Source organism: Drosophila elegans, unplaced genomic scaffold (assembly GCF_018152505.1).
Source record: "Drosophila elegans isolate 14027-0461.03 unplaced genomic scaffold, ASM1815250v1 contig_149, whole genome shotgun sequence".
NCBI lineage: Eukaryota > Metazoa > Arthropoda > Insecta > Diptera > Drosophilidae > Drosophila > Drosophila elegans.
This window is the reverse complement of record NW_024545513.1, coordinates 15,948,709-15,973,302: the sequence shown is the minus strand read 5'-3', so window position 1 is coordinate 15,973,302 and position 24,594 is coordinate 15,948,709. Positions and strand designations below refer to the sequence as shown.

The 24,594-nt window shown below is 36.4% G+C and overlaps 1 protein-coding gene across 1 annotated transcript in view; it reads left to right on the top strand.

The window, feature by feature from the left end:
- The first annotated feature begins 374 nt into the window (after nt 1-374).
- LOC108137623 (adenylate cyclase type 9) overlaps nt 375-24,594 on the top strand; it is a 47,746-nt gene continuing 23,526 nt past the window's right edge. The window contains exons 1-2 of the mRNA XM_017259394.2: nt 375-819; nt 14,760-15,238. Of these exons, the coding sequence (XP_017114883.2) occupies nt 15,230-15,238 (9 nt within the window). The 5' untranslated portion in view covers nt 375-819; nt 14,760-15,229. The remainder of the gene's footprint in view (nt 820-14,759; nt 15,239-24,594) is intronic.

Sequence of the window (24,594 nt, the reverse complement as noted above, 5' to 3'; positions counted from 1 at the left end):
ACAATAAATTATCAATAAATTGGTTTGAGCTCTGGGTGCTTTTTATTTTTCATATAGAGAAGGTGGCTAATTTCAAAAGCAGATACAAATTCAAAAGACTCACAATTTTTTCATTTGTAATTTAAATTGAGAACATTACAGTTAAGGAACGATGTAATACTCAGATTTTAAACACCACCTACTTATTGTTATTGTTATTTTTCAATTTTTTTGTAAAAATAAAAATTGAGCTATTGATAACATTTTAAATTCCAATTACAATACAATTACAATTTATTTGTGGGTTTCTATGTCTTTGGCCCACTGTGCGTCGCTTGGTTCGCTGCCTTTTGCTTCGATGCGATTCCGTTCCAAATTTCATTCCGAACTTCGAAGTCGCGGGTGGCGGACGCTCGGCGGGAAAACTCAAAACTGAAAACAAAAATTCCAAAAACAAAACTGAAACTACTAAAACCAATCTTAGACCAAACAAAACTAAAAAAAAAAACAGTAGAACGTGTGATAAGAACAGCAGATACAACAACAACAACCAAAGTTGACTATTAAATTTTGAGCGCGTGTGTTTGGAATTATTTCTTTGCCATATTATTTCGTGCAATACAAAAACCCAAAAAATCATAATAACAACAACTAAAACGTGGTTGAACAAAATAGTTGTTTTTTTGTTTTCACTTTTTTTTACTGTGCGTGCGTGTGTGTATTAGTTTGTTTGCTTTTTAATTAGTTCGACTCTTGTTTTGATTTTTGTCTTTTTTTTTGTTCGAGATCTCTGCTTTGTGTTTTTGGCAGAACAAAAAAAAAATAAAGGAGGCAAAACAAGTAAGTGAATAACATATAGGAATTTACATTTGGGAAATCGAGAGTCAAGTTCATTTGTTGTTATTTGTTATTGTTATTGTTATTGTTCGACTTTCAATTTAATTCGGTGCACTCTACAAGTGCGCTGCTGACGTCGACGTCGGCAGCGTTTGGGAGATACAGAAAACTGCAAGCGATCTTCGAGTTCCTCCTCTTCTCGATCTTCTTCTTGAACCGCCGGCAAAGGGAACACAGAGAGTGAGAGAAAGAGAGAGATTGAAAAGGAATGCTACAACCGGAGTAACGACTTTCGGATACCCCAATGTCTCCAAATAAATGCGTTGCATACGCGAGGGTGCTAGAAACACTTCAATTTAAAATATCCACATTGTAAAATTTTTTTTTATATTTTGAGTTGCAACAAAACTTGTGATTCTTAAAAGTCTGCATTTTAAAACTTTTGCTGGCAGCTTGAATATGATAGTTCACAATGTATACAATATTAAGTTGAAGAGTTCTTAGACTCTGATATTAGAACGATAATTGGTACAATTCGATACAAAACTCGATTTCATAACTTTTGACCATTACAATATACCCTTGTATTCCAAATGCACGAAGTATAAAAAGAGAACGTGAGAGACCCTTTCTCTCTTTATTTTTGTTCTTTTTTATTACCTCATACCAGGCTTAAAGTTAAAGATCACGTTCCCTCTCTTTCTCAGCTTCTCTCCCTATCACTCCGACTCAAAACACAGTTGGCAAAAAAAAAAAAAAAAACGCAGTCAAAGGTTTTAGTCTGAAAGCCCATAAAGAATTTTTAACCACCTACATTTGTTCTTCGCTCCCTTTTCCATTTGGCCACCCACAAAATGCTACCCTGCGAAAATTAAAGATATTTTATCTTTGGAAAAATTAACATAAAATTCTTAAGGATCTTAATAATAAGACACTTCGCCATCTAAAAAATAATATAAATACAATTTAATTTTTCCGGCTTAAGATTAACATATAATTTTTTTTACCAAACTCAACTGATTAACTTATTTATAGCTTAAAATTGTTATCTTCAAAAATGTGCTAAAAAAATAGAAGAATGTAGTTTTTTTTTTGATTTTTTTCCTAAGCCATATGATAATATATATTTGTTTGCATTTCCAAGATGAAGATAGAATTTCATATTTATGTTAACACCAGAATACTATGATTATTGGATGTTAGATATTCGCAACCTGCTAACTAAATGCCTTTTTGCAGCTTATTGTTGTCGACTTACAATCGACCCCTGCCCCGTCCATAAAAAAAACAAAAGCTTTAGCCAAAACCAAAAAAAAGGGGGATGATGAAGTGGGGTTCGTTTTTTTGGGAGTGCAGGATTTAGAGTGGTGCTTCTTCATCGATGGCGAAATTGTTTTGCTCTTGGCCTTCAGTGGGTTAATGGCCAGGAGCTGCGATGCAGCATCCTGAAAAAAAGAGGAGCGAACGTGGCGGAATTTTGTGGGGTAGTGGGTTATGACCGAGAATTGCTCGTATGTCTGGTGTGCTAACAGGCCACGAGTATTGATTGAGAGCCCCCGGAAACAGATGCCCCTCTTAACCCCTCGTGGTTGAAAATTGCATTCCATGGATGTATCTCTGAACTAAACGTAGTTGCTATCGCATTCCCCGGGGCGGAGTGCAGTTAAGCGCAATCTTGTCTAGAATTTCAATACCAAACAAAACGCTTGACGCTTTGACAGTCCATGCATCAGTGGGGTTAAGCGGGGGTATAAGCGACAGGGGCGGGGCCTTCTAGGGGGTTAAGGGGCCGCCGGGCCTTGGAAAGGAGGGATAAGGGCAGTGAAAAGGTTCTTCTTAAGCAATCTAGACAAGTGGAAATTGTTCTGAATGATGCAACTGCAGCAGACGTCAAACAGAAAAAGTAACAAACAAAGGCCGCCTAGAGCAGAACTGTAACTTAACATTTTTCCGGGGGAAGGGTTAAGTGGTTAAATATGCTTTATATCTTTCCCTTTGAACATTTTGAACGGGCAGAGTAATCGCTAAGAAAATTCACTATGCATCAAGATTCCTTTTATTATTATAACTACTGTTTTATACAAATCTTCTGTTTATGTTAATCAAAAGAGTTTTGACGTTAATAACATCAAAGGAATTTACAGACTTTTTAATAATGGCAGATTTGTTTATTATTAATCCATTAAAATCACTTCTTACTATATTACTGTGCTCAACAAATCATATATTACCCTCTTAAAATATTTCTTTGCACTAAAGAAACCAGTTCAAAAAGAACTCATTTAATAAATATAAAAGTTTATTGGATATTTATCAAGTGTTATTCTAATATAACCTCATTTTGGCATTGAGAATGCAGATGCTCATCTGGTATTATCCAGATAAAATTAAATACTTTGCTTAATTTACTAACCCCACATACAATCCAAGGCATAAACACCTCTGCGTAAAGATTCCTAACGCGAGTTTTTGGAATAAACATCATACGATATGCCGAGTTGATTTAAAATCGTATCAATCTTTCAATTGTGGAATCTATTCCATAGATATGCGGTCTTATCATTTTTTCAATAAGAAGGATCGCCATATTCTCTGACATATTGTATTTACTTAATGATAGCATAAAAGTTAATACATTTTTGATTTATAGAGAAAAAAATAAATGTTACAAACCGATTGATAAACGATTTGATATTAATGTTGGCATACAGCTGTGATCAATATAATAGTTTGTTAGAAGGCCCAAATACTTTTTAATATAAGCTGAGTTTTAAAAACTAATAAAGAAAACTAATATTTTTTAAATCTATTTTATTTTTTAGTACTGGTCAAGTAAATGAATGATTTTTCATTTTGAAAAGTATGAATGTTCTTCTATTATTTTAAAGTCAAGTGTATTTTTTGACTAACACGGCTTTTTCCGTGACGCATTGTAGCTGTTTTTTTTTTTTTTTTGAGGCAAAGTAACCCACTAAACTTAAAGCTAGTATCTTGTTGCTGTGCACCTGTATATCAGCTGCCATGAACGAATTTTCCGTAGCCCCTCGGGGAATTCCCGACTGTGCTATTTTCCCCTGCTGATCCCAGCTGAGTTGGAGTCCATTCAAATGCATTTCCTTGCAGCAGGTTTTTCCCCAGTTTCTTCTGCTTGTGTTCACAAGGGAAAAGGTGTCTCCTTTTTCCCCTTTTTCCCCTTTTTCCCTGGCTCACATCTCACATCTCGCCAAGAGTTTCGTTTTTCACTTTATTACCGCAGGACATTTGCTGCTGCTCGTGCGTTGAGGTCCTTGCCACAAACAAAAAAAAAAACAACTGGCAAGGAAAGACGAAAAAAAGCAACAACAATGAAATCACCCACTTTTTGAGGTTTATTCCATGCATTTTGTGGACCCTTCAAGGGTTGCTCCCATTTTGACATTCAACTTTTCATGGTATTGTTGGTCGGCAACAATGGGCCACAATTTGCTGCTTTTATTTATGGAAAATTAAAATTAAAACTGATTAATTAAGCAGCAGCAGCGGCAGTGGTAGTGGTAGTGGCAGTGGCAGTCGCAGCGACAAAAACAGCAGCAGGCAAATCAAATAAATAAAATAATACACAGCGTTATTTTTTTTGTCGGTTGGCTTTGCTGAACTGTTGTATGAATTTTTAAATTACTCGTATAAAATTTATGTTTTTCTTTTCAGCACTCACACATACATGAGAGTAAGCTGGCGGGGCGAAAAGGGGCGGGACCGAAGGGGGAGGGTGGCCAGACCAGTTTCAGTTTTCAGACTTTGTCGTTGAAAATCTCTCGAACAAATTTCCGAAGCGTGAAGAGCGTCAAACAGCAATAGAGTCTCGAAAGCAGCTCTAAATAATCAAAATCAAAACCCAAACAGCTGTTTTGGTCTTCATTTGAAAATGATGCACTGAAAACAAATAAAAACGAAAGGAACTATATGTAATTAATGATATCAAAAGTAATGTCAAACAAAAATCTACTGACTGTCTTTATTTATTACATAAATTACAGAATGCAATAATACTAAAAAAGCCGTTTTGTACTTTTGTTGTCGGAAATATAAATATATTTTTTTCTTGTATCATTAATTTTTAATTTACCCAAGTATAATTTATATATTTTGCATTAAATATAAATCTAAACATTATATTTATTTCTTCCGTGTGCAAAGACAACTTGATTGTTGTTGCTACTGTTGATGTTGCTGCCGTGTTTGATGTTGCTGCTGTCGCTGTCGTCGCGATTTCAACTCCCGATCACAGTTGAACCGAAATAGATGTCTCTTTTTGGCTTCATTGAGATTTGGCTTGGACTTTTTCCTCTGCGCAAATACTCTTTTTAAGTCGCATGTATTCAATTCGGCAGCAACATTTTGCTTTAGTACTTCATTTCTCTTATTGTACTTAAAGTAAGAGGCATTAAAAGATAAAAATAATACAACTAAAATTACTTTTGTATTAAATAGTTTAGTAAAAATGTAACAAAAAAACATTTTTCCATTTAAACTTTTGTAGTTCTAAAACTAAGTTTTAAGAAAAACAAAGCAAACTTTGTTAAACAATTTTTAATACTTCTTACACTTTAAGTTAATTTTACTTTGGAGAATTGTAGGGCATTTAAAAGAAGGTGTAACTTGTAATTTGTAACTGTGCGCTTGGTTTTCGTTCTCAAACTCAAACTCGAACTCGGACTTTGTCTATCTGTATCGAAATCCGTATCTCTGTGGCTGCATCTGTATCTGTAGTCAAAGCTGAATCAGAATCCGAGTCTGAGACTGACTCAAGGTGACGTAATGGCAACGCCTAAAGTGGCTTTTATACGCTCCACACCAGATCAAGTATCAATTACAAATAATCAAAAGTGGTGGTGTCCACTTTGTGGGTCAGGGGGAGTTGCCTTCGAAAGAAAGGAAGTCTCTGGCTAAATTCAATCGAGATTCGGGACCAGAGGGCGCTAACATCTGAGGTAAACAGACCGAGTGGCACTTGGCGATACAAAAATATCTGATTTGTGGGCAACTGCGAACTTTTCTCGCCCCGCATCAAGTTTGTTTGAGTACAAATTATAAGGTACTAAAAATAGCCGATCTCATTTCGTGGGCATCTGCAGCATGCAGTGTGAGTATCTCGAGGATTCGAGATCTCATGGTGACAGCAGCCATGGGATATCGGTTTACATTTGGCCAAAAATCTCCTGCAACTGACGTTTTAACTTTCGTTTTGACCAGACACTTTCGAACAGCTGTCACTCCCTTAAATCATTCTCTCAAAAGTCTCCCACCAACCTTCCACATCAACAGAAGCCCGAATTCAATGATAATCAACATAGCAGAAACAAAAACAAAAAAAAAAAAAACACAGCACATCACAACACGACTTAAAACTGAGAATTGAAAACTGAACAGTGTAAAAACGGTCGCAATAACAATTCACATGGCCAATGTAAATAAACAATAAGAGCGGGGCACAAAAAACCAGATAAATAAATCGGTATTGTTAAATGTTAAACGATACAGCAGCAACAGAAACAACACCATTAATTGGCAGATTGGCAGAAAATTAAACAACCAGAAATTTAGCAAAAGTAACAATAAGTGCAGAAATAAACTCGCCCAAGTTTGCTATGTTTTTTAACGCCTCGTCAATGGCGCCAACAATAAGTTTTAAATTTGTTCATGTTCATGTTATTCCAGCGAGAAGAGCGATTTTATCACACAACAATTCTGTTTAGCACTCTGATGTTTCGAGAGAAATCTTTAAAGCAAAGCAATTATGAATTGGGCGTATATCCTGACACAAAAGATTTTTTATCAAGTATACAATATTTCTTAAATGCATGCGATCAATTCATAACAAATCTAATATTATAAACATTTTAAGGTTTTAATAAGGAAAATATATTTTGTATTTTATTATATAAATTCAAAATATTAAAATAGTTGTATTATTTTTCTTAACAAATAAAAACTTAATTATTAATTAGTTTATATCAGGTTAGAAACATATGACAGTAAGTAACATAAGCTTTGGTACATTTTCAAAGATTCGTTGTGCACTCTCAAAGTTAGCTGATATTTAATCTAAATAACTCTTTGCATAAGAGGTTTTGTAAAAGTTATACGTTAATTAGTTAAGCGTATTTAAAGTTCGTTTTGACTTTGATTTATGTTCTTTCTGCTTTATTTCATTACCCCTCAACGGCTGTTTTTTTCTATCTGGGTCTTTTGTTTGTGTTTATTTTTGTTAATCTGTGTCTTCTACTGTTGTTGCTGCCGCCGTTTTTTGCCTATTTGCACTTTTCCGTCGTTTATTTGTCTTTCAACTTTTTAACTTTTCGACTTTGTGTTTAGAGTTCATGAGCGTCGGATCACCCCTCTCGCAGAAACGAACACCCCTTCCTTCCAACCATGTAAACAAATGTTTAAAAATGAATTTTTCAATTCCCATTTAATGTGGCAGCAACATGAACAATAACAAGCTGTCCATCCCCTTCCAATTACATGTGGCCCGTCGCAGGGGAATTGGGCGTGTCTCGTGTGGAGGTCAAGGACGTGTCGAGGTCAGCGCAGGACCGCAGGCAACATGGTTGGGGGTAAGGGTGTTAGAGGATAGGGGGGTTCCCAAAGAACTGGCCGCTGGGAAAACTTCACACACCGGTTTATGGGACACTTGGTCCTCATTTGAAATACCATTTTCGTGGTGCATCTGATGATTTATTCAACACGAATCTCCAACCTGTTGTTTTTTCGTTTATATTTTTGTTGTACTTTGCTTAATTTTATTTTAGGTTTTTTTCAGTTCTTATATACATTTGGGAAGTAACGTTTTTGAAACCAATTCTATATAATATAGTTTATTATTTTTCTTTTTTTTTATTTTATTTGTTTTTTTCTATATTTTTTCCCACTTATTTATTTGCTTACTTAACAGTGGTCTAGAATTTTTTTTTCCATCACCCTGGCTCTCCCCATTATACAACTGCATCTCCTTCCGTTTCAATCCCCTGGAATTTTTCTGGGCTCTCGGCATGTGGCGGATGATTAGCACTAATCAAGCTGTTGATGGCTCTGCTTATCATTACGATGATGATGCTTTGATGGAACCGATGGCTGATGGAGAACTTTCCGCCGCGAATAAAGCAATCAACGCACCGATCTGGTCCGATCTCGATCCATAAACAAATTGTCTCGCCAGCCACCGTGTGCCTCATAAAAATACAAAATGTTTCCATTCGCATTTAGGGGTAATTACTACACGGCATGATCAGTTGATTATCTTTTCCACCCCGGTGGGTTAGTACTAGTGAATATCACCCGTATATGTTTTATTTTTATTTTTTATTTTCTATTATCCCCCACCCGCTCATCCGAATATGCCACGTTTGCTTAACTAACGATATGCCAGTGCTAAATCCGAGCCCCCATTTGTTTGCTCAGTTTTCTTCCATAATTAATTTTTTTCTTGATAATTATAGAGAGCTATTGACCGGCTACACAGTTTTTTACGCCTTACAATTGGGGGTTTACTTGGCCACAATTACAATTTTCATTGTTCTGGGTAAAGCCCACGTGGGCCACGCCCCTGGCCTCAATTAGGAAAACAGCTGCATTGACTTTTGTTCTTAGTCTTAGTCGTCTGGCTAAGTCTGGGGCTTAGCTAGTGATTATACGTGAATGCAGTTTCAGTTTCCATATACTCAGTCGTGAATATAGGCACACATGTCGCAGACAAACAAAGACAAAGAAGTGTACGTAACTCACTTTAAATATTTATAGAGTGTTCACTGTCTGCCGCACTCATCGTGATTGTGATTCTGCCTTGAGGACCAGAGAGTAGGAATCGGAATCAGTTCAGTGGCAAAGTCGACCACTCATTGTTAAGCCACACTGCCGAAAATAGGTCAAACTTTTCAGCTTAAACACACTTATATAAGTAAGCTTGCAGATAAACAATCAAAACTTAAATGTACATAACTTGGAAAATCAATGCATATATTTTACAAAAAGAAAATACTTTAAGTTTAATTTAATTTCATTAATTTCGTTTGGTTAAAGTTTCTAAGACGCTGTTTTCTTTTACAATAGAGCAGCAATTTCTGTGCCTTAGAAAAAGTTTTTCAATTTCAAAAACAAAGAATAAAGTTTTTGCCAGCGTATGCATACGTCTGCGTTAGCTGATGATGATGACGATGACGATGACTTTGGCTGAAGCTAATGGGCCACACATACACCGACACTTGCATCCAACGAGTATCTTGTATCATATCGAATGTTAATGAGCAATTTGTGCATAATCACGGCGCACAAGCCGCAAAAGCCAAAAAAGCCGCACATTGCGAAATCAGAATGTGGCATGCGTTTAGCACACATTTCTGCAACTGCAACAGCAACATCACAGCAGCAACAACACAGCGGCAACATCACGTTACTAATAGACATCAACAAGTGGGACAATCAGCTTCAGAATCGTTTTGGGAAAACTGCTCTATTGGAGTTTCGCTTTGGTCAAAAAGCATTATAAACGACCTGATGTCGTTGCTATATATATTAGCATTAATATAAATGCAATGGAAGAAAATCTTTCAAATTATTTAAAACTAGTCAAATTTCGGCAAAACATATTTTTGAATCACTAAATCATTCTTAAAAGCTTTCTTAAGATAGCAGTTTTGGTACAACAGAATTTTCTTTTCCGAACTGCAGTTTTCAGCTCTCTTACCTAATGGATCTTCATGCTTAAATAACAATAACAATAGCAATAACTTTGTTACCACATTTCATGGGGCCAGACAAGAAGTATCAAAGTCTTTACGTCGCATTTATCAACCGTAATCGATCTGCACACAACAAATTGCGATTGCATTGTCGAACTTTGGGACTTCACACAGATATATTTGTAAATATATAATCATATAAATACTAATGGTATCTGGGCGTCTGCTTCCTGCTGTTGCACTTGGCACTTAACACTCGGCACTTGTTGCAGACGGGGTTCATTCAAATGCCCGATATCGGAGCTGTAAATGAGCAAACAATTGCGCTTTGTCAAATGACATAATCCCCCTATAAATATTGTATAAACAACATGGAATCGAGTTCTATCTACTGCAGTTGCTGCTGTTATTTCTGTTTTGTCTATGCGTCATAAGACGGTGAGGAATGTAAGTGAATGCACTGGAAATAAAGAGAACACTTTTACTTAATTCAACTTAAATGGATAAATGGATTACATTGTTTTTATTTGTTATTCGGTGACATGCATCATTGGTTTGTTTTGACATTGAAATTTTAAAATATATTTCCTTCGGATAGATATGACTATTTTTTTTCCCTGTGTGGAGACAGACAAAAGACTGGATAGTGGGGGAAAAACTTGAATAACTGAGCTAGTTGCACCACCGTTACAATGAGCTGTAGGCGTGACAAGTACAACAGCAACATCAATTGCAGCAACAGCAATACCGCCAGCAACAACAGCAATCAGCTGCTGATACAAATTAATTACGACGCAGACACTGAGCAGACGACGGCTGTCACATATACTATACACTATATACTATATATATATGCACATATATCGCGTGGGGAGATCTCGGCTTGACATTGGCATCTCGGCAAGAAGGGAAGCCCGCCAAGTGCCGGCAAACCGGCAGAGCAAGTGCCGTAATCCGAGACATCCGAGCGATACCGCCACCGATCTTGGCATCTTCCCAGCTGCACCATAAAATATATATATTAATGTACATATACATATACATGGAAAAAAAAAACAGGAAGTAATCGCTCTCCTTTGCATGCGAACGATTTACAATAAATAATTATGATAATGCTGCTGCTGGCAATGTCAGAGATGAATCTCGGACAATGACACAGCTAAATCGACAGGAAGGAAGTGTTTGCACTTGTTAATGCCGGCACTTCAGTGCTTGGATCCCCGATACCCGATACTCCGATCTCCCAGAGCAACAAGAGCACCAGCAGCAACACAATCGTCAGCAACATCAGCAACAGCAGCAGCCATGTCATTAACATCATCACCAGAAACACCTTCGAATGATAAAAAAAAAAAACTGGGGAGGGCGGGCAGACCTTTTGGGGGCGTGGCAAAAGCAATATTTGTCAGTCATAAAAGGCAGAACCTCAGTTATCTATTAAATCGGATTTTAAGTACCCACTGTTTGAAATGAACATTAAAATTAATGCAAAGCAAGTGGGTTGAAACTATATAATTGTCAATTAGGCATATTAAGGTTACTATAATTATTAAGTACTAAGGAATCATAAAGAAAGATACAAACAAAATACATACACACGTTTCATATAGCTTAAATTAAAATTAAAAAAAAACATCAAACCATTAAAAAATTAAAAAATCTGTCAATATGTTAGCAAGCTAAAAGCGTAATAAATGTAAATTCGAAGAAATATTGTGTAAATTGGTTAAAATCAAGAAACTTAAACCACAGCATAATGTCATAACAATTTATTCAAACTTTGAGCATAAGACAGTAAACAAAGGACCTAACTTTGTAGCTTAACCAAACCATTCCGAAAGCCTTTCCCCCAAAATCTCTGAAAGTACTTTCGCCCACAAAAAGGATTTCTAAATATTCTTTCGAAGAACACTTTTCCCTTTTTTTTCGGATGATGTCGCAGATGTCGTTCTTTTGAATTTTTGTGTGCGAGAATGTCTGTCTTTATTTGACTTTTTGGCACTCTTGTTCGGCTACAATTTCGTTGTTGGCCAGGGCTTAAATTTCGTCGCAATTGGCGCAAAATGAAAATAAAATGATCGGAGGGACAGCGGTGGGGTTAAGGGACTTGTACAAGCATTTGTGACATTCGAATTTCAAGCTGGTCAGAGTGCAAATAATTCCTGGAATTGCTGGCATTCCTTAAATTTTGTTATGACTCCCTGCTTTCGGTTTTTTACATTCTACACTCCCGGTACCAGTAGTAATTTTAACATCGACAATTCCCCTGCGAACATTTCTATGCCGAAAATATTCACCAGAACTTTTCGTTTTGTGGGTTTTATTTTCCCCTGTGCTTTTTGATGTAGTCTAAATTAATGATAAACAAATAGTTAAAGTTGCACGCCAAAATTTCAGCCATTCATAAAAAGTTTAGCATCAAAGACCAATTTTTCAACAAGTCTTTAATTTTCTTGGAAATATGGTTGCCAAGTTAATTGAAAATAGTTTTTCGATTTTTCACAATTGATTTTTTTCAATTTTATTAACTTGATTTATAAAAGACAGAAACCGTAACCTAAAGTTTTTATTGAATTAAAATGTTATAATTTATTTTTGGAATTTCTTGGCTTAAATCTGTCTATTTTAATAATGCCATGGAAATACTAATACAGAACTTAAAATTAATATGTATCTGACTTGACAATGGCCTTCTTATATAAATAAATCAAAAAAACAACAATGTTCACCTAATAGTTCTCAAAGAGAAAATTACTTCAATTGATTTAAAGTTCAACTACTTTAGTAGAATTGACGAGCTTAGCGGAATTTGTCGGCAGTATCATTATATGATTATTGCCCCTGCGGCGACCTTCCACCCACAATCACCCGCATGTTTTTTCCCCTCGAGCGGAAGCCGCCAAACAAGCGGGATTCATGCGCACATCATCATTATCGTTGGGCCATTATTATGCATTATGTGTGCCCCGATTACCATCTCCGTTTGTCGGATGAGGGCTTCCCGCTGTCCAGGGGGCGAACCAAAATGCTGCGGGGAGTTGAGTTGGTAAGGATAAGCGGACTAAGCGGACTTTACGCAACTTTGCACCCTGAGCCCGCTTACATGGCCCATCACATGATTATGTTCATGAATTGTGTGGGTTTACGCATAAAATGCGACAGCGGCAATTGATTATATCAATTTTGCATGTTTTCGGGGGAAAGTATGTTACAAAATGTCCCCCTGTTAATTATCCATATTTCTACAAATTAAAATCGAAAAGTCTGTTTTTAAAAGTTTCGAAAAGTTACCGTGTTTTCTTTTAACTAAATTGACAGTGTGTTCACTAACAAACTTTTGAGGTAAATACTGTTTGTATTATATTATATTATAAATTATTATTATATTATTTCTCTTTACATTTGTTAAAAACTTTCACAAATTTCAATGTGCTTTGATAATTTTTTATATATTAGTATGTACTTAAAACAAAATGAAATGAATTTATTTGATTTAATTTATTTGTTAAATCGAATGAGAGCAAGATGAAAACGCGGTCAAGTCATAAGTCGAACATACTCAAACACACGAAAAATTCGTGTGGCATAGACTTCAAACAATTTTGCATGCTACCTGTCAATTATTTCTCATTTTCCGCAAATCTAAAAAACTGTTTTAAACAGTTTTTCAAATTTGGGATAGGTTTTTATTAATCAAAATGCCAAGCTTGCTGACTAATAAACTGCGTTAGGTAGATACTTTTTATTTTTATTTTATTTATTTATTTATTCAAAGTCAGTAAACGCAGTTATAACCTTATTTAGATTGCAATCTTCCGAAAAGTGAATAATGTACTTATCGCACTTTTCAAAAGTACCAACCTGACAGAGTTTTATCCAAACTATGTCAGAGGAAATCGGCTCAACTTTATTAGCTCATATATCAGATACTCGAAAAGTGTTATTTTCTCACCCCTGTCCCATGATGTCTGAAGTTTTTCGCCGAGCCAAAGTTTGTGAAATAGCTGGGATAATAAGTTTTGTTGAGCGATGATAAAAACTGACAAACAACTTGATACATAAGATGAGTACTTGGCTGTGATGGAGGTTGACAAGGGAGAAGAGAATTGAGAAGTGGAGAATCGGAGAATCGGAGAATAGGGGAATTGGAAAAGCGACCAGATGCTAATTAAAAGCGGCGACAAATTAAATCAAAGTCAAGTCAAATTGGTTCAGTCAAAGTTGGGCCTTGCACGATTTTCTCACTATCTCAATTTCTGAGTATCTATCTAGCTTTAACTCTTTCCTCTCTATTACTATATATAATATATATATATATATATATCTATATTTCTACCTGTCTCTAAAAGCCAGACATACAGCCGACAACGATTATCGACGAACGCAAAGCCAGCGAAAAAACAAAACTTGAAATTTATCACCGAAAGATTCTTGAACTCGTCACTAAGGTCGTCAACTGTCCCCCTGTCACCGGAACCCCCACCTCCCTCCCCACTGTACCCCACTGTACCCCACTGTATCCCTCTGCTCCCCCCTCCACCTTCGATCAAAACAGGTATCTCAGTGTGTGCTGACTGATTGTTTGACTGATTGATCGCTCGATCATTGATTGATTAACTCCAGATCGAGTTGTTCTTACACAAAGAGAAACGAATAATTTAAACAATATCAGATCACTGTCTCCTAGTTAGTTTATCAACATTATTATTTAAGAAACGCAATTATTTTATTCATGGTTTCACGTAACTTGATTGCATGGTCTTGTTTATTTTACAGTATGCATCAAAAACTTTATAGAAAATGAGGCCTAGTTAGCATAAAATAAATTTGTTTTGGTGCTTAATGAAATTCATGACAAAGTGGGATTCCGCAAAGACTAAAACATATTGAGAAATATCTAAAGTCGTTTCTTGATCTACCAACTTTTACTTTTAAATATTTAAAATTTCTGTTTAGTTTGGTATACTTAAATATACCAAATTTGATTTTGTGGGCATAGAAAAATAATTTTGTTAAAATGATTAGTTTTGTTATAAAATTTAAATGATGCATTGACGATTAGAAATATAGTTAGCAAATAAAGTTAAAATTAACTTTCTATTGCCAATTACTCAACTTTTACATAAGGATACTTTGACTTGGAAAAGTTTGAGTTATGAAAGTTCAACAGTGTTTAATTTTCATACACCAACATGTACTAAGTTCTCTTCTTGTGCTTCGTTTCAGGCATGTGGCAGCCATGAGGCGGCAGCGTTCCACTCACTGCCAGCTGTTATTATGCCCGGCCACTTGTTGCAGGCATTCATGATGCAACTGCGCCAGCAGCCAGCGGCACAACGAACTCGATTCAAGTCTTTGCCGGGTCTCAACCAAAAACACTCATACGCCATGTGGGCGCGAGGCGATCGGAGGATGTTGCATGAACAGCAGCCGACAACAACAACCGCAACGGGCGCCACACTGGCCCACGGCCAAGGCTAAGGCCAGTGTTATAGCCACAGTCACAGTCACAGTCACAGTTATAGTTACAGCCACAGCCATAGCCACACACACCAGCAGTACTAAATACAGAAATACACCACCACCAGTCACTACAACAACAACAAGAACAACAACAAGAACAACAACAATCAACTGAAACATCAACAAAAGTTGAAGAATTCCGTTGAACTCGAGGGAAACAAAACATAAACAAAATGTCTGAGGTAAGTAAAAGTTAAACCTACAGACAGAGAAATGTTACAACCAGATTAAAGATTAAATTATTGAATAAATCAAGTAAGAATCTCTACTTAAAATATTAATTACATTAATACAATTTTAATCTTTAATTTACAAAAGGGTTTTGAATTATTTAGATATAGAAACACACTCACAAATACATTAGTTCCATGAAATATTTATACAATAATATAGTAAATAACAAATTATTTTATATCAAATGTTTTTTTTAAAACAGTACATTTTATCTATCTCACTTTTCAATTAATTCCTCATAGTTATTTCAGTGTGGCATTAATGATAATTAAAAGAGCAGGAGATGTGGCTTTTTGGCGCTGCCTTTTTGAAGGCACAGGGGTCAGCATTTCCATTTTTATTGAATTAAAATCGATTTTCAGTTTATTTTATCAAAAGACTTAAGAGCATCAAACACATTAAAAGCAAAAAACCGCACACACTCTCACAAAGACAACAAGCTGTCTGTGCGAAGGGGAAGTGTGGGTGCGTTGGGGGGTGGGTGTGTGTGTGTGTGTTTGTGTGTATTTCCAGGGAATGAAATAAGAAGATGAAGCTTGCACATACAAAGTCTGCAACGATAAACTTATATAAAAGTGGGTGATTGACAAGGGGAATAACCTGCAATAAATGCTAGATAAAAATCGAATGGCCAACTTTTATCAAAGAGATAAGAGTCACAAACACTTTCAAAGCCAATTTAAACATGACTTGGCAAAACACGAGAACTTTTATATAATTCAAGTGCATAACTTCTTGAAATACTTCTTAATAGTTTTAAAATTTAAAAAAAAAAAATTGAAAATACCTACAACCATTATATTATAATAAAAACTTTAAATGATATCATCTTTAGAATGACTTTGAGAATCACCTCTTGACCTTTAGAGAATATTCTGGATTCAAGATTATTTTAGAGCTGCGTTCCTTGGGTTTCGCATTTCTTTCGCCGCCCTTTTCACCACTTCCTGCTGGCATTTCCCGCATAGGCATTTGAATTTTGGGTCACTGACGTCGTCATCGTCATCGTCTTCGTCGCCGTTGCCGTTGCCTCATGTTTATGTATGCGTGGCTACATGGCGGCTATATGGCTATATAACTATATAGAACACATACCTATAGGAAGTGGGAGCATCGTGAGCAACAGGCGGCAATAACGACTCAGCCAAGCAGCTGTCGCCATAAACAAGCACACGGACCCGCCACTCGCACACAGACATAAATATTGACCTAATTTGCACCTGTTTACAAATTCATTCGAGCCATTGCTGAACCTCAGGAGCTGAGCCACCCAGCCATCCAGTCATCCAGCCATCCAGCCACCCATTACCATACCACGCAACCCCACCCAACCACCTACTCCATCCTGCCACTTTTGCGTCTCGGCAGGACTTTGTGCTTTTGGCACATGATTTATGCGGCAAAAGGAGCGCGACAACCTCGACAGCGGCTCCATCGCGAGCGCTCCTAAGTGGGTCGACCATGTCCACATATCCACAACTACATCCACATCCATATATCCACATCCTCATCCAACCGAAGCCAAGCCAAGCCAAGCCCAGCCAAGTCGAGTCGAGTCGAGTTGAACCCAACATGCCAAGCTGAATGAACGTGCTTTTGCACAGAGAGAAAAATAAATGTATTTTAACAAAACCAAAAATTCCTTTTTTTAAATCTTAAATTTTTAAGATAAAATCGTCTGTTTTACTTTATATTTGAAAATAGTTACGTTTGTCACGAACGGAAATCCCACACCCTTTTTGTTTGTATTATTTTACTATTTGCATTAAAAATTTGGATTTCTTTCTGTGTTTGGCTTCTCGGTCAGATTGTTGGTTGGCATGTTATTAGGGAGCAAATTTGCATTTCCAACCCGTTTCTTTTTGGATGAAAAGTTTGCTACTGGAGCTACAAATTTGCAAATGCAAAATTCGATTTTATTCTGCGCTGGCTTACGCGGCGTATGCTTGATCTGTAAAGGATGACAGGATAAAAGCCCGAAATAAAAACGGCAGTAATAGGTTAAGCTAAGCGAAAGCTTATCTAGCTTTAGCGAAGATATCTAAAGAATTATGGATAACAAAAACAAAGATGAGGAATGCAAAGGAATTAGCACAATAAACTTAAAAAAACGTAAAGAAAAAAATAAAATGAAAAATATTCTGAAGACTGCAAAATCATTTTCTTATTAAATGACTGAGATAAATGGAACACAAATTTACAAAGCAGAAAAAGCTGTCAAAAATACTTTCCAATTAACTTAATTTATTTTAGAACAAATAAAATCCAGCTCGAACTAGACAAAAGATAAGACACTCGGTGATAGGACTTGAAAATCGTTTGCAGTCAGACATTTGGTGCTCCATCAGAAGTGAGTTAATCTGGAGAAGTGTCTGAAATTGAGATACTTAGCTGGGTGAATGATTAACATTAATTGCGGGGTGCACCAGTTGCGGATTAGGAGCACTCGAAGCGCGATTCAATCGAGGGCTTAATGAGTGTCTTGGTCATTTGCCTCGTCTTGAACTGACTCGACCGACTTGAATGATAACGATAATGATGATGATGATGATGATAATGATGATGATGGTGATGGTGATGGTGATGGTGATGATGATGGCGACTGGCAATTAGGCCGATTTGACATCAACTTGTCCTCGCCCTGACATTGCCATTGAAATATCCTCATCCACATCCTCGTGCTCCTACTCATGACCATTCCTATTTCAACTCTGGTTATTTTCATCGTCATCATCGCTGCTTGTCTTTGTCAGCTCGAATCTGTTGTTGTACGGGCATTGATTTTCCTTGATTGATGCGTTTTTAATGAAGGCGGATGGCCAGGTGCCTGGAATCATTAGCGCGATTTTCTCCACTCCTCCTCCTGCTCATTTTTTTTTAATGTTACTCAGAATGACAAACAGACAGCTTTGATCCGCAATAAACTAAATGAAAAATAAATAGTCAATAACAATGAGCCAAGTGGTGGATGGGGTGGTTCAAGGAAAACAGAAGGCGAAGAAAGTGTCGCAATGTCGTGGCCTGAAATTGACACAGCACTAAAGTTACAACGAGCAAACAAAAGTGGCCAACAAGCAGCTTCGGGCCAGGTAGGCCAAAATGGGAAAATGGGAAAATGGGAAAAGGGGAAAACTGGACGGCAGAAAAACAGGTCAACGGGAGAGCTGGACAACTGGCAAACATACAGACATACACAAAACACAAGCGGAGACCGAAGGATAAAGAGACAAAGAACAGGCGCCGGCCAGTATGCCATACAAAATATTGTAATCACAAACTATGCAAAAATTATGCCTAAGCTGAGCAACATGTTACCAACAAAACTGACACGTCTCTCCAGTTTGTCATGTTCTACATGCACAGCGAGAAAAATTAAACATATATAATATTAAAGAAAGACTAAAAACACTTATGCATTAATGAATTAAATAAATTTATTTAATTTGAATAATTATTTAATATAACCTTTTTAAAAATGTATACAATTTTTGGGGCCTTTAATTCATTAAAATGAATTCATTAAAATGAATCCATTTATATTTCTCCCCATTAAATAAAAGTAAATTAAGTACCTTTTTTATTTTGTAAACCTTTTTTAGAGAAAATAAACTATTGTTACATGAATTTTAAACTTATGGGTCTTTCGAAAGTATCAAAAAAAACTTTTGTGGCTTAAAAATAAGCCCGTCTTAGACTCTTCGGTATGGGGGTTATATTTTTAAGTATTTCAATTTAATACTCTAAAAGTTAAAAAGTGTGTCATTAAAAGTGTCTTCATAAGCAAATACAGCTTTAATTAGTGTTTTCTACAAAACTAAAACGAGGAACAAGCAGGCCAATTAAGTAGCATTAGCCGACTCTTAGCCATAATTTCCAATTAAATCAATGGCAATTATGTCCCGCCAAAGACCGCAAGTCGTCACTGGGCTCAAGTTCTTATGTTCTCGTTGTGAATTCATGACTTTGACGTTGTCATGGAGGCCGCAATCGGGGGTCAAGGCGGGGCCAAGGTCATTAAGGTGGTGCACCGCAAGCCCCCCTCATCCCAGTCACACCTCAAACCTATAATCTGTAATCGCCAAACCTTTATTGAGCCGCAGTTTGATTGTGTAGTCAGACGAAAGGTCCGCAGGGGGACACTTAAACTACATCTCAGATTAGGAGTCAGAGTTAATGGTTTCCGGTAAATACTTATCTAAAATTCTTTACTATTTTCGATTGATTTGATATGCTTAAGCTATTTATGATTTATTTTTGTGTTTAAATATAAATATTTAGCTATTTAATGAGACAAACATTCTTATCTTTAGCTAACATTAAAGGTATATTAACTGGCCATTAATTTTTGTACTTTTATGTATGTTATTTTTCGATAACTATACATTATGGATCCTTATTTCCCCATGTACAAATATTAAAATACTTCTATTCAAGGGATGATGTCTGGGGTGAAGAATTCTTAACACCTTTCCTGTAAAGTAACATCCAGCCAAGGGCCCAGCCAACAGCTGTTTTCCCCCAGCTCCAAACACTGGCTTGTCCCTATTCCTTCGACCTGCCATTCCATGCGATCTTTCCGCATCATTATGAAGAAGCTCCCGACGCCTTTGCACTCACAGCAGCAGCTGTCGAAATTAACATAAAACATTTATGGCAATGTCGCTGAGTCGCGGCCAGGACTAAGCCGTTTGTATCCTGATTTGCATGCATTTGCATATGAGGGATGCTGGATGGAATGGGTTGTCGAGTTGAGGCGCGTTTATCTGCGCGTATGCAGAAAGTTTTCCAATTAAAAGTTTCGCCCAGGTCCAAGTCAGCCGACGTTTCTCCGCAACCTGGTCTATGGTTTCCTTCCCTCGTCCTTTTGCGACAATTAAGCCCCATAATGAGCTATAAACTTCCAGCGATGAGTGCGGAAAAGTGCATGAGTGAGGTTAAGCCATGTTTAAATGGGCACATATGGTAATAAAATACGCATACGCAAGGTGGGACATCTGAGTTGCTCGCACCTATTTTGTTTTTGCACAACTTAGACTACTTTTTAAAAGTTAAGAACAAAATTATCATAGGCTACTCAGGTTATATATATATTATAAATGTTCAAAGTTGTTAAGAAAGTATAATGAATTGTCAAAGCTGTGAGAAACGATTTTAAGATCAACAGTATTCAATACGTTGTTAAGAGTTTTTAAATCTCTGGAAATACTAAATGACATGAAACATAACCAATATAAATAACTTATTGCAGTATTGGCAACTTTTAAAACGGTAAAAAATTTACTAAAGAATTATCTTTGAAATTTTTAAAAACACACTATCTGATCGGTAATATAAATAATAATAAAAAGGATCTGTAAGTACATTATTAAACAGCAAAAAAAATCTTTAAATTGTTTTTTTTTTAATGTGGTGCTTACATATTTTTGTGCTTCGCAATTGGCAACACTGGCTTGCAGGATATTTGTTCCTTTCCTTGCTACTTTTGTTGTTAAATGAAGCGTGACAGGTGCCAGGGATTGTAAGGCAAACAATTGTCAAAAAATTATTGCTGCCTCATTTGGTTTGGTGGCCCAATTTGGCTTTGACACCTTTGACAGATTGCTTTGCATTGTGTCTGCCTTCACCTGCCTTTTACCTTCCACCTTTGACATTTTGGAAAGCATGGGCCACAGAGATTCCTTCTACCAAAAGAATTTCATAATCTGCAGTGCGATAAAAATAAACTCGGCTCTGAGCTGATAAGGGGGTGGTGGTGGTGCTATTACGTCAGCCGTCTTTGCAACTCATCAAAAATTGTGGGTGGCGGAAGAGTGGGCGAACATTCTTTGTGGGCGGCAAATAGCCTGCAGCTGCCAATGGCGGGGATTTGTCGAATGTCATTTGCAATATGCTCCTAGTGAAAGGAATGTCAAGTGGGTGTCCTTAAAAGAATATCTCACTGTTTTTGTCAGTAATCCCTTGGAAAACATATGTTTGGTTCTGTGAAATCTGAAATATTTATAAAGAGCCTCAAAAAGCATCTCAAAGATTCGTTTATATACCTACTGTATATAATTATAATTATTTTAAACTTGAAAAGTAGTAATATCAGAAAAAAAACGATTTAAATATTACCAACATATTGTTTGATAAGCAGAATTATTAAGCTGTTAATATGTAAATGTGTAAAAGTTCCAAAATGTATATTTCGAATGTATAAATTTCCTTTGTGAATGTTTAACTATCGATGCTTTTGGTTTAGATATTAATTCATTCTTTGATATGTCACAAATTTAACAACCAAATCTAAATGTGTTGGATCACCTTAAAGGGGTAGCATAATTTGTATAAGGGATATATCAATTTGTTCTATTTCATATTAAGAATAAGATACAATAGGAAATTGATGCAGTCTCTGTCATAAACATCAATATACCTAATTTGCGGTTGTTTTTCGAAGAACTTTTATCCGGCCCAAAAAAAAAAATCAATTTAAGATGTGCTGAAGCCCCCCCCCCCAGAACCGCCCATTTGGCTTTCTTCTGGGACATAAACCCCAATCTGGATATCCCATTCGGGAGCTTTCAGCGATTTGCCAGCGGATAAAACGCTGTCATCCGTTGGCTCGGCCTTATCATAAATTTCAAGCACGCAGCAAATAAATCCAATTAAATTAGCAACAATCTCAAGTGGCCGTCGGATGATGGCTCCTCGTGTTTGCTCCTCCTCCTTCTCCTCCTGCTCCTCCTTGGACAACTCCTGCGAATCCTGCTCCTATTTCGCATTATTTTCAATTTGCCTTTTGCGGTTGTCCAGCATTTCCTGCCACATCCTACCATCCATCTCTGTAGACCAATCTCATCTTGCTGACCGACCTATGGTCATCGTGTTTTTATGAAGATTCTTTGTGTTTAATCTACTGCCCTCGCTTGGAGTACAGTCAGAGCTCGATACAGCAGATCCGCTTGGGAAAGCTTTGCAGAATAGTTGCAATTAGCTTCTTTTTTTAGTGTTTTTTTTTATTTTTGAACTATTTTTCTTACATGTGATTTTATTTCAGTTATTTAAGTTGGCACATTTCTAATAGAATCCATTAAATGATTTGCTTAACATACCACTACCCTTATATTACCTCAAAAACACCTAAAAGAAAATGTAATACATCTTCAGTGAAAAAAATTGTTTGCCCTTGATATCGAAATTTATTCAAGGAGTTTACAAAAGTAATAAAAATGCGGTTTATAATAAATAGGCTAAAAGATATTTAAATTTTAATATATGTTTTATATCACTTAGGTTTACTTTTTAAAATTATTTGTTTATCAATCTAGCTAAAGAAATCTAATATTGTTTAGGGCTCAATGTAAAAATTCCCACTTGTCTTTCTTTTGCACATAAAAGGTACTGTATATTCGATTTGTATGGCTCCCTTTGACTTCTTTATGCCGCCTCGGACTCTGCTTGTTGTTTGTTATTCAATGGAAAATTAGATTGTTTGTTCGCAGTTGTTTGTGTTTTGATATGCCATCAGGATACAGATGCACTCGGCTAATGTGATTTCCCTTAAACATTTGGTGTTCTCCTGGCAGTACTGCGATTTTATGACCACAAACATGAGTCGTAATCGAAGTAGAAGTCCGATTGAAATTAGCAGCATCTGGAGCCGAAAACCCAATGTCTTTCACGGCAGCTGTGCCGAAATCGGGGTACATTAAGAACCCCAAAAAAAGGTTCATTCACCATCTGCTGCATGGAAATTATGGGGGTAGAAGCGACAAAACTATTGGTGGAAATTTAAGCAGGAAATATCAAGAAAAAGTCAATAACAAAAATATATTTCACACCAAATGGCAAACAGTTGGCTTCTGATTCAAGTCATTCTCAGTAGACTTTTAAGAGCTGTTAGAGTTTTACGAACTGACATATTGCTTGTCCAGTAATAAAAGCAGTATTGTTTGTCGTAACAATAGAAAGCATACTGAAAAGTAGTAAATATCACTTACAGTGTGTATAAAAATATACAAGCTTAAGACGTGAACTCAATAAAACACACTCTGTCTGATAAGAATAGAAACTCTTACAATATTCAATCAATGTGTATGCGCATTGTGAATGAGATGCTTTTTACTATTTCAAATATCGATGTGCAATCGATTACCAATAACGATGATGGTATTTCGCACTAAGATAAGATCCAATGTTTATATACTCTGTATCAACATAAGTAAGATATTTTTATGAATGGTTGACATTTTTACGATATCGTCCAATGATTTTTACGAGTGTTAAACTTAATTAAAACGGATTTAAATTATTGTATTTTCACTGGCCTGCAAAACAAGCTTTCATATTTATGTAATACTTTCGTATACTACCAATGTTAAAAGTTGTTGACTTATTATTATTCTATTTTACTTATTTAATGTTAACAAAATATACAAGTATTGTGCCAATTATGACAAATTTATTGCCAGTTTTTAAGATATATGTTCTCTCTGTAAGAGAAGAGTACATCCGCATGCCTCGGCGGGAAGATATTCCATCTTAACACTTCATCGGGCTGTCGGATGGCAGTGAATGTCTGGGATGCCAGCGGCCGACCTTTGGGCAATTAATTAAGTTCTGCGGCACGCAATCTACCCGAGTGTAGACTGTTTGCCTGTTTGCCTGTTTGCTGACCGGCTGACCAACTGACCAGTCAACATCCAAACGAGCTGCCTCATTAGAACTGGAGGAGAACTCCTGCATTCCGATTACTCGGGATGCGAATGGGAATGGCAGTGCCATTGGCAAATGGCAAATGACAATGGGGACGGGGGCAAATCTTTGGTGCCCACGTTGCGGCTACGTGACAAACTTGGCACGTCAACGAGTCCCCGGAATTTTCAAGCCACTGCGACTGAGCCAGCGATTTAATAGAATTTAAGCAGCATTTAGGCGGCGCAATGAAAGATGACAGAGTTTGCCATGGGTTACGCAGGGCAACGGGTGATGTGTGAGGGGCAGTGAGACCTTTGCCACATAAATCTGTCAGGCTGAGAGTAATTCTCATAAAATAATAATGGTAACAGCGAAAACGAGAATGAGAACAAGTCTACAGAGCAAAAAGTATTGCAAACTTAAGAAGAATTGAAAAATTTATAACCATTTAAACCACATACACTAATTTAAATTAAATTTAAGGATCGTAACTCATACTTTATGTTGGCCGAATATTTTATAAGAGAAGATATATATATATATATATAATTTAGCAAGAGATTACTTGTTTTAAATTATTTGTTTAAAATAACCAACTTTGCTAAATTTCAAAGGAAATCATTAA